The 14,524-nt window shown below is 43.2% G+C and overlaps 2 protein-coding genes across 4 annotated transcripts; one reads left to right on the forward strand and one right to left on the reverse strand.

Moving 5' to 3' along the window:
• Positions 1-984: 984 nt before the first annotated feature.
• LOC111851950 (aspartate aminotransferase, mitochondrial) lies at positions 985-7,378 on the forward strand. 3 transcript variants are annotated; one of them, XM_023827340.2, is made up of 10 exons: positions 985-1,215; positions 2,242-2,398; positions 3,216-3,344; positions 3,456-3,515; positions 3,608-3,769; positions 3,938-4,042; positions 4,503-4,653; positions 5,623-5,788; positions 6,000-6,150; positions 6,283-7,378. In XM_023827340.2, the coding sequence occupies exons 1-10, from the start codon at positions 1,085-1,087 to the stop codon at positions 6,403-6,405; spliced, it is 1,335 nt and encodes a 444-aa protein (XP_023683108.1). In that variant the 5' UTR covers positions 985-1,084; the 3' UTR covers positions 6,406-7,378. The 3 variants fall into 3 exon arrangements, with proteins under 3 accessions (XP_023683108.1, XP_023683109.1, XP_072554741.1); XM_023827341.2 differs by lacking the exon at positions 985-1,215 and adding an exon at positions 1,849-1,897; XM_072698640.1 differs by lacking the exon at positions 985-1,215 and adding an exon at positions 1,906-1,946.
• Positions 7,379-7,422: 44 nt separating this feature from the next.
• On the reverse strand, positions 7,423-12,981 carry LOC111851949 (E3 ubiquitin/ISG15 ligase TRIM25). The gene is made up of 7 exons (XM_023827339.2): positions 12,706-12,981; positions 11,384-11,745; positions 10,776-10,871; positions 10,307-10,555; positions 9,915-9,937; positions 9,144-9,289; positions 7,423-8,463 (listed from the first exon to the last, which is right to left on the reverse strand). The coding sequence occupies exons 1-7, from the start codon at positions 12,950-12,952 to the stop codon at positions 7,910-7,912; spliced, it is 1,677 nt and encodes a 558-aa protein (XP_023683107.2). The 5' UTR covers positions 12,953-12,981; the 3' UTR covers positions 7,423-7,909.
• Between the last annotated feature and the right edge of the window lie 1,543 nt (positions 12,982-14,524).

Here is a 14,524-nt window from a genome sequence, read left to right on the forward strand (position 1 = left end):
TTTCAGGTAACCAGTATACCTCCACCAAAGGAGAAATAATCAGTTGAAACACACTCAGTAAACACAAACCACTTTCAAATGGCTAAACTCATAGACACATATCATAAGTGTATAAATGTGTATTTTAAAGGTAAACCTGAAAATTATTGTATAGGAGTGGTCAGACTGGCTTAGAGTTCTTGTTCAACAGTAACGCAACGCAGAGAAAACAGTTTTATCAAAAGTACAACAGCATCTCCAAGTGGTTAAACAGCAGTATTTCACACTAGTTCTCAATATATATATGCTTATAATACTGGACCAGTATTAAATGTGTTTTTAATGCAAGTAGTGCTCAGCTATTGGTAGCCATATAGTGACTGGGTGTTTTTGGTTTCTGTCCATTTTAAATAATATTCTCTTTTCAGAAATTATGTCATGGTATTTCAGGATGTACATATTTACTGTTAAGTTACAGAATATTATAAATATTACAGGTGTTAATTAGGACCTCCCCCCCCAAAGCCTGCATGAATATGGTGGCTGTAGGGGTACCATGTCATTCTCACACCTCCAAGGCTGTGGGTTCGAATCCAGTCCCAGCGGCTGTCATTTGCATGTTCACACTGTGTTTAATGAGTATACTCTGCTTTTGGCCACAGTCTGAAGACATGCTGGTGACCTTTTGCCTCCAAATTTCCCTTTGTGTGTGTATTTGTTTTCTCTTCCTAGATGTTCTCTGATTCGTGACCTTTGATCCTGGCACTAACCATTCTATTTAAATTCATTTGAAATATTTGGTTCAGTGGGAAAGTCTGTAATATGCAGTACCGGTAAAAGTCCATGGGGCGCTTTACGGAAGCTTCAGCAACGGTTATCTAAAAAATAAAAAATATGTAACTGAGCATGTAGTGCGAATTTTGCCGCCGGGTGAACTGTTACGGACCGGCTCACGGAACTTCCCACCGGCCCACACGCGCTATGATTTCTGCCTCCGCTATTGGCCCGCGAGCCGTATTCCAGAGGTGGCGCTGTAGGAAGACCGCGCACTCATATGAGTTACATAATCTTTTAAAGGTACGGTTGAGATTCTTTGCCTGCCTGGATGACAGGTGGTCTCTTTTCACACATTGGCAGCGTCTCCCCATTGATGATGGCCATGCTGAAATCTTGCGGACGCATTTCAAGCGTCGGGCTTTATTCCCCTCCCTTCGGAGGGTCCCCCCTGCGTGCCAGGTAAAGGCATTCTACTTTTGCGTCTGCACTGGGTAAAGTGATTAAAGTCCGCCAAATTAATGTGATAATTTAGTTATCTATTCCTATCTATATGTTTCAGTCCTTGAAATTGCATTAACAATTTTTAGTTCGTAGTCAGTTATAACTGTTCTCTAAAACTTTGTTTCAGCATTAAAAGAGGTTGCTCACTGCTTCATCATATTCTTAAATATACCGTTTTACTTCTTAATTAGTGTTCTATATTTTATAATAATAAGAAAATATTCTAATTATAAGTAAACCTGTCGTATGTACATTTTAACAGAAAAAGCTGAAAACGACTTCGGACTTCAATTACCTTTTGCTTATCATATGGCGGTTTTCAGCGCTGCGAAAATAACATTCTCCAAGGACGCTGGTGATAAAAATAGATTATTTGCATCGCTTTTTGTGTCTTTCGTATCTGGTCTAAAGGTCTCTGAAAGCACTATTTGCTGTACGCTTGATGGTTCATTGATCCTCGAACACTGCGGCTTTCGGGAAGCTTAACTGTGATTGGCCGATCCGTACGGACCCTCTGTTTCTTATTGGTTAGTTTTATGTCAGACTGAAGTATGGCAGAAGTCAAAGTCCTGCCAGTTCAAAGGGCAAGTACTGGCAAAAGGGCATTACTGCTATTAATAATATGTGTCAGTGGTTCAGAGTAAGAAAGCGTGTTATGTACTACACTGTTGTTTCTACCAGAACATATTGTAATTTTCTTAATAGAGTTAAAATAATTATTTTATAAGATTTTACAAATATTCCTTATTATGACCATTTATGACATGCATCATGGTTTATGTGTGGAGACAAGAATATTGTAATTGAAATTAACACAGATTAATTACATTAACTACTGTTTAAAATATACAAGGCCTGATTACAATTAGTTATGAATGTTAAGATAAAGAATTGTTCTTTATGTTGTTTACCTTTTCACATGTCATATCATGTTACATCTACCTTAATGTCTTGTCGCTCCTCTTGCTTGCTGTTGTATCTCAGCACTTGGTGGTCTGGGGTGCAGATGGGTCCCCCTGACCCAATCCTGGGCGTCACAGAAGCTTTCAAGCGGGATACAAACCCCAAGAAGATGAACCTTGGTGTGGGAGCTTATCGAGATGACCAGGGCAAACCCTACATCCTCAGTTGCGTCCGCAAGGTGTGTGTGTGTGTGTGTGTGTGTGTGTGTGTGTGCGAACAGGTTTACCTACCCTTATGGGGACATAATGTCCCCAAAATGTGATAAATATCCGGTTTTTTTCCCTTATGGGGACCGGTTTCCTGGTCCCCATAAGGGAAAACTCTATTTTATAAAAATCGGTGACTGCTATGAAAAAACTAAAAATGCAAAAACTCTTGTATTTTGTTAGGTTACTTATGGTTATGGTTAGGGTAGGGTAGGGGTTAAGGTTGTCATAGTTAGCGTTAGCATTTTTCCCATTGAAATGAATGAGTGGTCCCCATAAGGATATGTTTACCCTACATGTGCGAGTGGGTGTGTGTGTGTGAGCGGGTGTGTGTGTGTGTGTGTGTGCGAGCGGGTGTGTGTGTGCTTGGACTACAGATGTTGACTGGAGTTTGGATCATTCCAAGAGCAGCTCATTCCAAGATTGTCTGAATCTGTTAAATGACGTTTCGGCATTTTAACACCTGGATTTCTGTGGGAAACAGTCAGGCTTTATATGGCGTGTAACTTGCACATTTTTGAACAGAACCTAGACAACAGGTCATGAATGAAGTTTTCCGATTTTTGTATATGCAGATATTGCCTTTGAGTGTGAAGGTAGTACTTTTGTTCGTTGTTATAATTACATATCTCATGAATACTGCTTTTCTGTCAATGGATCTGTACGTCTTTATGTTTCTACGTTCATATTCAGGTAATGCATGCTATTCTGTCTTCATTGCATTTGCTGGCATGACATTTAAATGGATATTATCAGAATCTTTCCACGAACTTTGCTTCTCTCACTAAGGCTGAGGCTCAGATTGCAGCAAAGCAGCTGGACAAAGAGTATCTCCCCATTGGAGGTCTTGGAGACTTCAGCAAAGCCTGCGCAGAGCTGGCTTTGGGTCCTGATAGCGAGGTCCTCAAGAGTGGTAGGGTAAGTCTGCTGCTACTATGACAGTATGCCCTACTATATGCCTGCCTGAGTACAGTATACTCATTGTCTCATCTCTCATCTGACCTTTGACCCTTCTCGTGTTCAATTTAGAGCGTTACTGTCCAAAGCATTTCTGGAACAGGGTCATTGAGAGTTGGGGCCAACTTTCTGGTATGTCCATTTCATTTTATCTCAAGTTCACTTTCAAAATTCATTTGTCAGCAAAGACATGCAACTTACAGGCTGGCTGTTCTCCCTTCTAGTCCCGCTTCCACACTGCGACCAGTGATGTTTACCTGCCCAAGCCCTCCTGGGGGAACCACACCCCCATATTCAGAGATGCAGGCTTTCAGCTGAAGGCGTACAGTTACTATGATCCAAAAACGTGTGGCTTTGACTTTAAGGGAGCCCTCGACGACATTTTGGTGAGACGGCCACAGATCTGGGGGTCATGGTGGCAGTTGAGGCTCTTATTATGGGATGCCTCATGGTTTTTCCTGTGATGAAGCGAGATCAGAGATGGGTCTCATATTGCAGCAGCAATTTCGTGACTAGGTGTTTATGGTTTCTGACCATTACTCTTCACTTGTCAGAAAATCCCGCAGAAAAGCATCATCGTGCTGCACGCCTGTGCCCACAATCCCACAGGGGTGGATCCCCGGCCCGAGCAGTGGAAGGAGATTGCTGCCCTGGTGAAGGTCAGGTGTAACACAAGCAAAACAATCTCGCTACCACCCTGCTCCTATGGGGTGCACAGGTTCCTGATAAACCTTGTGGGTCTGGCTTTGTGTTTGGCGTAACAAAAAGACCTAAAGAATTTATCGGATGGAAGGATGTTTACATTTTTATTTATTTGGTAGACTTTTATCAAAAATGACATGCAGTTGAGAAGGTACAGTCCCTAAAGTAATTGATGAAGGGCCCAGTGATGGAATCACTCTGCCTGGGATTTGAACACAGTATCCTAACCTGAGGAGCAATACACTGCCCCCTGAAGTATTAGTAAAGTATTAATAACAAAGTATTAATAAAAAAACAGGCATTATTAAAAAATTACCACTTTCCTTTTTGGTCAATAAATCTACATGGAATATGTCTTGTTTATTTTTTTTTCCGACAATAAGACGACATCGTCTTGGTTTTTCTGATCTTTTTCAGCAAAGGAACCTGCTGGTCTTCTTCGACATGGCGTACCAGGGCTTTGCCAGCGGGGACACCGACCGCGATGCCTGGGCCGTGCGCTACTTCATCGGGCAAGGCCACAACATCCTACTGGCGCAGTCCTTTGCCAAGAACATGGGCCTGTACGGTGAGGACGGTCTTTACGCAAGCAGCTGCCACAGACGTCCCTATAATTCTTTTATTCATATCCTTTGCTATAGAGCTGAGACGTTTTGTTCCTGCAGCATCACAAACAGCTTCTCCTGACCTCTCTGCTATCTAGGCTGCACTGTTTTACGATTTAAAAGTGATTAATCACAAGCACCTTTTCTCTGAGATTCGGACATCACATATCACACGATATATCCATATTTACAGCACTTTGAAACACAGAGCCAGCCTCATGTAGAATTTACAGATTTCACATAAACATACACAATCACCCACACAGTCATACATTATGGGCAACCTGTAGATGCCAGTTAGATTACCTGGATGTCTATGGACTGTGGGAGTACCTGGAAGAAACACACATACAGGGGCAATTCTAGGGGTGAATCTCAATATGAGTACTTGTTCCCGTGCTTGTGCCCGTTTTATGTCATCTTCCAGTGCCGAATACCAAGAACACAAGTAGAGAGGATGGTAAACATCCCTGGATGTCGCTCTTGCCCCAAATATCAAGGACACATCGATTGCATCCTTGCCAAACGAGACCAATCCCATGATTCATTATGGCCCAAGTTCGTTCTTGGAAGGCAAGTTAGCAAGACCGGTCTTGTCAAGACCACAAGTACAGTCTTTGCATTATTGGTATTGAGATTCACCCTAGGATTTTTTTTAAGGTGGGGGGCCATAAGGGAAGCTATAATTCATACAGAGAGGCCAACCTTATCATTAGCCAGAGGTATGTTTTGAATTAGTGAGTGACTGGGGGGGGGGGGGGCACTGCAGGAGCCAGTCAGCTTTTAGCTGGGTTTGGTGCTGCGGTGGCCCCGCCCCTGAAGATGCACCAAGCCCACACGCACAGAACAGAGATGGGATCTGCACACGGCTTTCGCTTCTTTTTCTGTATGTGATGCTCTAATGGAGAGTGTTCGTCGGCCCCATGTGACAGGAGAGCGTGTGGGCGGGCTCACTGTGGTGTGCAGGGATGCTGAGGAGGCCAAGCGCGTGGAGTCGCAGCTGAAGATCCTCATCCGGCCCATCTACTCGAACCCGCCCATGAACGGGCCCCGCATCGCCGCCACCATTCTGAACACCCCTGAGCTACGCAAGGAGTGGTGAGCAAAACCCCATGGCAATCTCCACCACTCAGCCTGCCCACTCTCTTATTGGTGGACGCAGAGTCACATGTTGAATAGTAACCCACCTTTAGGTGATTGGTAGATTGCCGTGTGGGCGGGGCTAGGAGTGTTCTTCCCTTTAATTTTTTTAATTATGACTTAAATGATCACCTCCTTCGTCTGCTTCGGACCTCTCCCTCACCTCCAGGCTGGCAGAGGTGCACACTATGGCCAACCGCATCATCCAGATGAGGGAGCAGCTGGTAGCTAAGCTCAGAAAGGAGGGCTCCACCAAAAACTGGCAGCATGTCACCGACCAGATTGGCATGTTCTGCTTCACGGGCCTCAAGCCGAACCAGGTATGGCCATGGTGCGGCTGTTTATGGTGGGGAAGGGAGCATCATTAAGATCTATGTTAATATCCAAATTATTAAATCGCTACATCTCAAAAATGGAGTGAAACTCACTGGGGGTGATGTGGCTTCACACAGGTGGAGCGGCTGACTAAGGAATTCTCCATTTATATGACGAAGGACGGTCGTATCTCCATGGCAGGTGTCACCTCAGAAAACATTGGCTACCTGGCACATGCTATCCATGCTGTGACCAAATGAAAGGGTTACGGTTTCCTGTACCCATAATGCAAAGGAATGATGACATCACTGCCGCCAGCCTTTTCTGAAAGCTTCTCTCATGGAATGTAGAACTTTCCAACTGCAATGTCCTGGCATCAGGATATTTTTGCCCATCGTTTGTTTCACTTTTTATTTTCAAAATTTTAGTCAATAATGATTGGTGCATTCAGCCAATGAACATAAACGTAGCTCTTTGCATTCCCTGCAAGATTATCAGAACTGGATTAGAGGTTAAACCAGAACAACTCTGTGGACCTGAATTACAAAATATGGACAGTGACAGTTATAACATTAGTTACATTTTTCTTGATTTAAGGCTACTTTACTTATCATTAAAAGGCATTTAAAATTTTATTCTCAAAGCCATAAAATATTTAACCGCAGTATAATTTATAAATAAGCCGTCTACGTTTCCTTTCCTGGAAAACTATATTTCTCTTTATTGAGCTTTTAATGACAGAGTGCACTTTTAACTGTACCATACAGATTTCAGAACCACTGAAGTGCTGTAGGACTGGTCACAGTGTTTGCTGAAGCAATAATTATTTCTAATTAAGAATTGCAGTGCAATCACTACTAAGGACTTAATGTTTGTGTGCGTTGAAAAATATTTAATTTGAGTGAGCTACACTAGGTCAGTATGTCCGAAATAAAATCTCTGCTTAAACAGGGTGTAGTGATACCATATGTAACACGACCATTACATACACATTCCTGTCTGTGCATATACTTTCACACACAGACGTCCCTTTTTAGGTGAAATCCGGCTACGGCCGTCCTGTAACATTATGCTGGATTTCAGCTCCGAAATCCTCCTTCCTTTATTCTTGGTGTCTGTCAGTGGCAGAAAGCCATTGTATTGATAGTGAGCCTAGACGGTTCATCTCATCAGTGAGTATCATGCTGTCTGTATGTCATATTTATCTCTAATAAAATTATTTATAATCATTAAGCCTTGGTGTGTATTTTTGAAGGAATAATATAAATTTCCTTCAGTGAAGTTCAAAGGTTTTTAATGAAAACCATGACCTCGTGGAACAGATCATTCAGTGCAAATAAGGAGTCCAGTTCATTATTGCAATAATTCAAGATCAGCAACATGAAATTAAATCCCTAAAAAAATTTACTGGATGAATTAGCATTTTTGATGTGTAAAGCTAAAAAGGTATGAAAAAACTTCAAAGTATAGATTTACTGTGACTTGCTTACTAAATGGATTATGTAAAATCACTAAAATCTGTCATATATTATTTACATAATTACATAAATGATTTACGTAATTATGTAATTAAGTCATATGTCTTGTGCTTTTTACCTCCAGAAATAGTATAGCTAATGAACCATGAAGATTATGATTAAAAACAACACAGTATTGCCCTCAAAATTATTTCACCTCATATCCCTTTTCCAAATGTTCTGTAGTTTGCGTGACACAAAATGCAGCCGCGGCTTCGCAGTTTTTGCCTTAGTGCAGCCTTGGCTTCTAGTCGTCATCAGTCGGCTGGAACAGATTGCAGAAGCTGAGCTGTGTCTTGGAGACCGCCAGCGCGGGGTAGAGCGGCTGGGTGAACGAGTGCTGGGAGCTGTGCAGTAGGGTTAGGTCACCACCCTCGGCGACACTGTAGAAGGACAGGGAGCCCGCTTCCAGATCCAGGAAAAGCCCGACCCTCTGGGGAGTGCTGACCCCGAGGGGGGTAGACTCCGTGTCGTGCAGGACCTCCACCTTATTCCGCTCCCCAAACAGACACCAGGAGTGGGGGTTGTATCCCAGTCGGCTGCTGTTGTCGGATCCCTTCCGCTCGATCAGGGCCTCGCAAACTCCCACCTTCCAGCGGCCCTCGCTGGAGACCTCAACCTCCCAGTACACACGGCCCGCTTCGTGACACCGGCTGCCCAGCACCTGCGGGAAGACGCTAAAGCGGGCCGCGAGTTCGGGGTACGGCTGCGGCTCCTCGCTGTACGTCACCGTCCTGTTCTTCTCAGACAGCACCAGTTTCGGATGAGCTGTATCTGGGTTCAGAGACGGAATGGTCCCATCTGTGAAAGGAAACGCATGTATGAGGGAGCAAAAACTCAGCACAACGTGGCAGATGCAGTCATCCAATCAGATTCATGAGTGAAAAAAGTAAAGGTCAGTAATCTGGATTAGTGTTCTGGGGCCATGTTCTGTGAAAACCCTACAGCATCGCTTAGAAATGACTTACTATTCAAGCCATACAGTCAGTAATGTAACATTTAACAGGACAAAACAAGGCTCAGTAGATTCATGGTTAGGTGTTGGAGAGGTAAGTATTTATGGTATAAATGTTAAATATAGAGGAGAAATGGCTGTAACACGAGATACGGCTAAATACATTAGAGTAGATAAGAATTTCAATGGGTATTTGAAAAGACCTTATCAAAAAAGAAAGATTAATGTTGTGTCTGTATATGTGGGCATGAGGCAGATTCAGTAAATAACTATTCATATAGATTAGAACCAGAAAGAATTTTATATGTGTGTGTGTGTGAGCGTGCATAATGATAAAGAAATAAATAACACAAATACATAACAAGTTCAATACTACAAGGTGTGTATTAAATGTATTTATATTTGTATTTATAAACCCTCATCGGTGACACATTATGAAAACCACCTTGCAAAGTAGACAAATGAATGATAAATATATGCAATGATGAGATAAATGAGAAATAGCTGAAATAACAAGTGGTCTCACAGAGCAGACGCAGAGCATCCCTGTTGGGCATCGACAGGGTCACCTGGCCGAGCCTCTGCGCCGCCCAGCCCTGTAACTGCTGCAGCCGGTGCCGGTCCACTCCGTCAGGCTCGGAGTCCTCTGCCGGGCCGGGGGCTCCGCTCAGGCTGGGAACGGACCACAAAGCGAAAATGTCTCGTGGCAAAACACCGCAGAATGTTTCTTATAACAGGTGTTTTTTAAGGATGAAGGTTGAAAGCAACAAAATTCTATTGAAAAAGTCATCTGGGCTCAATTTTTTCATTTAAAATTCATGGTGGATTCAAAAATATGTAGCTGGTATTCAATGGTTTATTGTTGATTTCCCTGAATATATAATAAATGTGTGATCCGCAGACATCATAAGCGCTACCTCAAACTGTATCCTCCCGATCGGTGTTCTGGAAAAAACATCTAGGGAATGATTTCTTTGCTGAAAATAGTGTAACGTGACTCTACCAGAAATAATGGAGTAAATGTATTTTTTAAGCAGCATGGAGTCTATTCTAGAATCCACAGGCAGACAGCAGCACAGATGGGATGTCATTTCAACACTGCGAATACATATTAAGCAGAATGACGTCACATTGGGGCGGTCAGTCCTACCTGCTGCACAATAAAACTGAATTATTCCTCTTTGAGTATCACCATAACAGTAGTATCTTATTCTTTGAGTGTTAAGAGTTATGAGTGATTTACTTCACATTTTGTGGGCAGCCAATAAGCCATCGATTAAAATATACATTGTCTTACCTTTTTGTTATCTTGTTGTACTCCTGTTGGAAACCAAAGATAATGTAAAATTGTTATATGTAGTGATTTAACTGTATGTTGATAATCAGGCACAGTTTAAAGAACCATGTGACACTGAAACCCCTCAATTCTCCTTAAAAAAAAACTTTAATAGTATAAGTGAAGTGCATTTGTTAAAGGAGCAATCGGCAGCAATCACACAGTTCTCACATTTATCGTTTAAGCTATTTTTGTACTACGTGGGGATTGTCTTCCTGACACATCCCAAGGATGCCAATAAACCTTCCCATTCTATCCTGCATCCCTGTGGCTCCGTTCACCATCCAAAGGAAACCAATTTGTCCATAGACAACATTGCTGCTGTTCTGTAATTAGATCACCCCGCTCCCTACCGTGATGAATGCCTGGTCTTGTATGCGGGACCTTTCCTTGTCATCCATCAGCTTTTCCAGTCTGCTCGCAGCAAGCTGAACGCCCTTCAGGAGGTCCGTCTGGAGCCTCAGCTGATGCCCGATGCAGCCCATCACCCAGCTCTCCTCCCGGTTCAAGCTCTGCATGGCCTGCAGCTCCTCCAGCTCTAGAGCTTCTCGCATGGCCGCGTACTGCTCCTGCACCCTGCTTCTGGTGCTGCCCAGAAGCAGCTGATGGACCAAAGGAGACGCACAGCACCAATTATCATTTTCATCACTATCCTCACCATCGTCGCATCGCCATGTATGCACATTGAAATCCTTATGCGTATCCTTCAGACTCGTGCCAAATAGACAATAAAAATTACATAAAATGATGGGCACCAAAAAAAAGGACAGTACAATCCCACTATCACAATCAGCCCCTTCATCCAGGTCCCTTCCTGCTTACCTGAACACCCTCCTTCTTCTCTGTGAGCAAATCAACGATGTCTTGCACTGCTATCTCCTGTTCCTGCGCTTTCTTCAGCTGACTTTTCAACTTCTCCTGAAAGTGGAGGTGGAAGCATATTCACTAAAACAGATATTAAGACAGATAGTTGGGCTGCACGATATCTCGATATGTAACATTTCTGCAAATAATATTGCGCTATTCATAAAATAAACAAGGAGATGACAGTACCAGAAATAAACTACAGCCAAAGAGAGCCTGTTATTGTCTGCCAACAGAGTGTGTCAAGCTGCTGGTGTGACCACATGTCGTATCACCAGACACGAAGCAGTGCCGACATAGCAGGAAAGGGAGCAAGTAAGGCAGAAGGTCCATACCTTAGAGCATGGAAGAGAAGCAAGACCAGGGCTTTGGAGGAGAAGGAGGAACGTTCGCACTGATGAGGAGACAGGAGGAATGGAGGTGCCAGCAAAAGCAGTTTTCTAGGAGAGTCAGCGTGGGCCATGGACCACTGACATGGCAACACAGCACAGAGGCCAGCGTGGCAGCCATTAGCCTGAGACCCAGCACCTCATGTATCCAAGTCCTTCCCTTCCATCTTGACCTACCCTCAGCTCCTTCTCCGCCTCAGAGACACCGATGCAGGTATGGCCGCGGTGGGCCCCGATCACGGTGCACACGGTGCACACGCAGGTGCCGCAATCACGGCAGAAGATTTTGTTCATCTCCTGGTGCTCCTGGCAGCGCCACTGGGAAATGTCCGCCAGAGGTTCCACCAGCGGGTGGCTCTGGAAGACGGGCGACTCCAGGTGCGGCTGGAGATGCTCCACACACATGGAGGCCCCGCACACCAGGCAGGTCATGGCCGCGGGTCGCCCCTTGGCAGTGGCGGGGCAGTAATGGCAGATCACTGTGGGGCCACTGGGGGTGGCTGAGCTGGCAGGAGAGGCTGAAGATTCAAATGGCCGTTCTTCAGTTTGGTCCAGCAAATGAACAAGAAAAAAGAAGAAATATACCATCAGAAACACAAAGCAAGCATAGTGACTGTACAATTTTCTATAACTACAGATGGCAATCTTACCATCAAATGTAATTGCCATTTTCCTGATAATCTCAATTCTATTAAAGAAAATATATATTTTGCTTTTACTAGATTATAAATATCTTCCTATACCTCTACAACCATATAATACTTCCTCCAGTTATATATCCATGCACTTATGCTGCACAACTGTATTTTTCTTTTTTCCTTTCTTTTTCTGTATAACTTTCTGCTGCTTATTTATAACATTTATTATCTTTTTCGGTAACAATTTACTTAAGCAGCCACTAATGCTTAGTAATAACTCACTAAGTACATGAACAAATTATGAACAAATATAGTCACTACTTGAGACAAAAGATTCATCATGGTTCATTAATGATGAACAAACATGAAATCAGTATTTCACATGTGTTATTCATTACTTGTTCCTATAGTACTACCTTCAGTGGTTCCTTGAGTAGTTCAGAAAGGTTTACGGAATTAGATACAGTAACAAATAATTTAGTAAATGCGTGATAAAACATGCGTCACGATTCATTAATGATGAGTTAACATGAGATCAGTATGTAACTAAAACTTAGTACGTGGTCAATTAATACATAAGTAATAGAATAATTTGTGTCCCCTCAAGTAAATCGTTACCTCTTATACTGTTTCATTATTTTATTGCTATTACTGTTTTTATTAAGGCGGAGTTCACCACCTCTAATTTCCTTAATGCAAGTTATAGTCTGACTCTATACAATACCTTTGCGAGTGACAAAAATAATTGAATCCTTAAGCAAATGTTCCAACGGAACAATTAACTTCGGGATGTAATGGTAAGTTGATATATAGCCAAAAGGAGAGCAGTTTAAATGTGCCCCCGTTCCTATGTATAAGTACCTGTAACGTTGCGCTGCGGATCCTCGTCCTCGATCGCAAACGCGGGTAGCTTCCTGTACTCGTCCCTGCACTCCGGACAGTAGTAGGGGCCCGTCGGGGAGCAGCTCCATAACTCCTGGATGCAGTCTTTACAGAAACGGTGCCCGCACCTGAGCGTGCTGGGCTCCCTACAGTTATGGCCACACACGGGGCACTTCGGGGACGGAACGTCAGCCGGAGTTTCCATTGAAGCCCCCATTCCAGCCATTACTTGTACTGCTGGGCAGATCAAACCGAAAGAGAGTGAAAGTGGAGGTGGAGCCTAATTTTAAACGACGATACATATCTTTTCTTAAAGATACAACACGGAATAAACCGCGTGCAGGATCTTCAATACACGATGGAAAGAATAAGGCGTGCAATTATTTTTAAAACTATACTTATTTTAACATATTCTTTCAAACGACCACAAGTGGCCTAATGCATGTCGTTTGACTGTGGGAGGAATCCCACACTACATGGGGGGAATATCGAAGATCCAATGCAAGGTCCATAGAAGCGGGATTTTAACGCCCCAGATGTCAGGGTTTGAGACAAATGTGTTGCGAGACTCCAACCACCTTATTTATGCTCAGTGTTTTCCATACCAGCGTGACATATATCACTTATAATCCTCCCATTACTTTATGTCAGGTTCCTCCACACAGCCCAGCGAAAACCGGTTAAAGAAACTCCCTAAGTCTCTAAAAACGTATGATTAGGTGAACAGGTGTTAACATCGATTGTGATTGTGATTATGTGCCCTACGACGGCAAGGCATGCTGTCCAAGATCAGACTTGCGTTTAGAATAATATCCCACATTGTGTGTGCGCGATGAACTGGCATGCTGTCAGGTGCACTGTGCTCAGTGCTGCCACCACTCTGCCTTTCGCTGCTTTTTGTTCTTCTTGCTGTCCAAGTGACCAGACAGAGCTTCACACAGCTTCAGTTCTGTTGAGACCAGAGCCGTGGGTGGAACGATCTAACACTGTAAGTGTTCCATCTGCAAAGTTCCATTCATTTCTTTGCGATTTTCCTGAAGGTGTGCCACGGTGAATCAAAAACTGATTACGTTTCTCAGTATCCATTGTTCCACCAGTTTTGACTGGGTCCTCTACCATTTATGAAATACATCCCAGACAATGAAAAGTCACCACTATGCTTCACAGAAAGCTGCAGACAGGGATCAATGTACTTCTTGCCAACTTGTGTTCATCATGAACAAAATATTTAAAATTTGTGTTTGCTTCGTAAAACACTTCACCATTGTTTGTCACTCCAGGCTTTATGATCCTTCAGATATTACAATCACTTCTGATAGTCACATTTCTGAACTACAACATGTCCTACAAGATCACAGAAATCATGTTTGCAGCATATATTTTGGTGCCAGAGGACTGGATTTCCATCTGTCCCTTAAAGAAGTGAAGTGCTGACAGCTTTTTGGGTCTTCATCTACTTCTGCTTCCTTCTTCATCCATACATCCATCCATCCATCCATCAGCTTCTTCAAATTTCATTATGCCGTCTGACAAAACATCTTGGAAATCCAGTTTGGCATACTGCTGCTCACTGGCGATAGACTTGTTGATTTTCTCATGTCTGGCAAAGTGTGCCAGCTTACGCGTGTAAAATCATCTCCTCGAGTCATCCTAGTATTTCCAGTTATCATCTATTTATGCCCAGGCACATGCAGGGGGGTGGGGGGTGGAAGTGACAGAGCACCTACCTCTTTGCCTAAACTATTTAAAATGTCTCCTTTTTTACTGAATGCCTCTTAAATATGTGTCAAAGGCTGAA

The sequence above is a fragment of the Paramormyrops kingsleyae genome, chromosome 13, assembly GCF_048594095.1.
Source record: "Paramormyrops kingsleyae isolate MSU_618 chromosome 13, PKINGS_0.4, whole genome shotgun sequence".
Taxonomy (NCBI): Eukaryota; Metazoa; Chordata; class Actinopteri; order Osteoglossiformes; family Mormyridae; genus Paramormyrops; species Paramormyrops kingsleyae.

What these genes read in the sequence shown, in the direction of transcription:
- LOC111851949 (XM_023827339.2), bottom strand. Translation starts at nt 12,952, where the DNA reads ATGGCTGGAATGGGGGCTTCAATGGAAACTCCGGCTGACGTTCCGTCC. An exon ending in AGGCGGAGAAGGAGCTGAGG is followed by an intron (nt 10,872 to 11,383) that starts GTAGGTCAAGAT and finishes CTCCACTTTCAG; the next exon opens with GAGAAGTTGAAAAGTCAGCT. An exon ending in GGATGCTCTGCGTCTGCTCT is followed by an intron (nt 8,464 to 9,143) that starts GTGAGACCACTT and finishes TTCCTTTCACAG; the next exon opens with ATGGGACCATTCCGTCTCTG.
- LOC111851950 (XM_023827340.2), top strand. Translation starts at nt 1,085, where the DNA reads ATGACAGGTGGTCTCTTTTCACACATTGGCAGCGTCTCCCCATTGATG. An exon ending in TCCTCAGTTGCGTCCGCAAG is followed by an intron (nt 2,399 to 3,215) that starts GTGTGTGTGTGT and finishes TCTCTCACTAAG; the next exon opens with GCTGAGGCTCAGATTGCAGC. An exon ending in AGGTCCTCAAGAGTGGTAGG is followed by an intron (nt 3,345 to 3,455) that starts GTAAGTCTGCTG and finishes TGTTCAATTTAG; the next exon opens with AGCGTTACTGTCCAAAGCAT.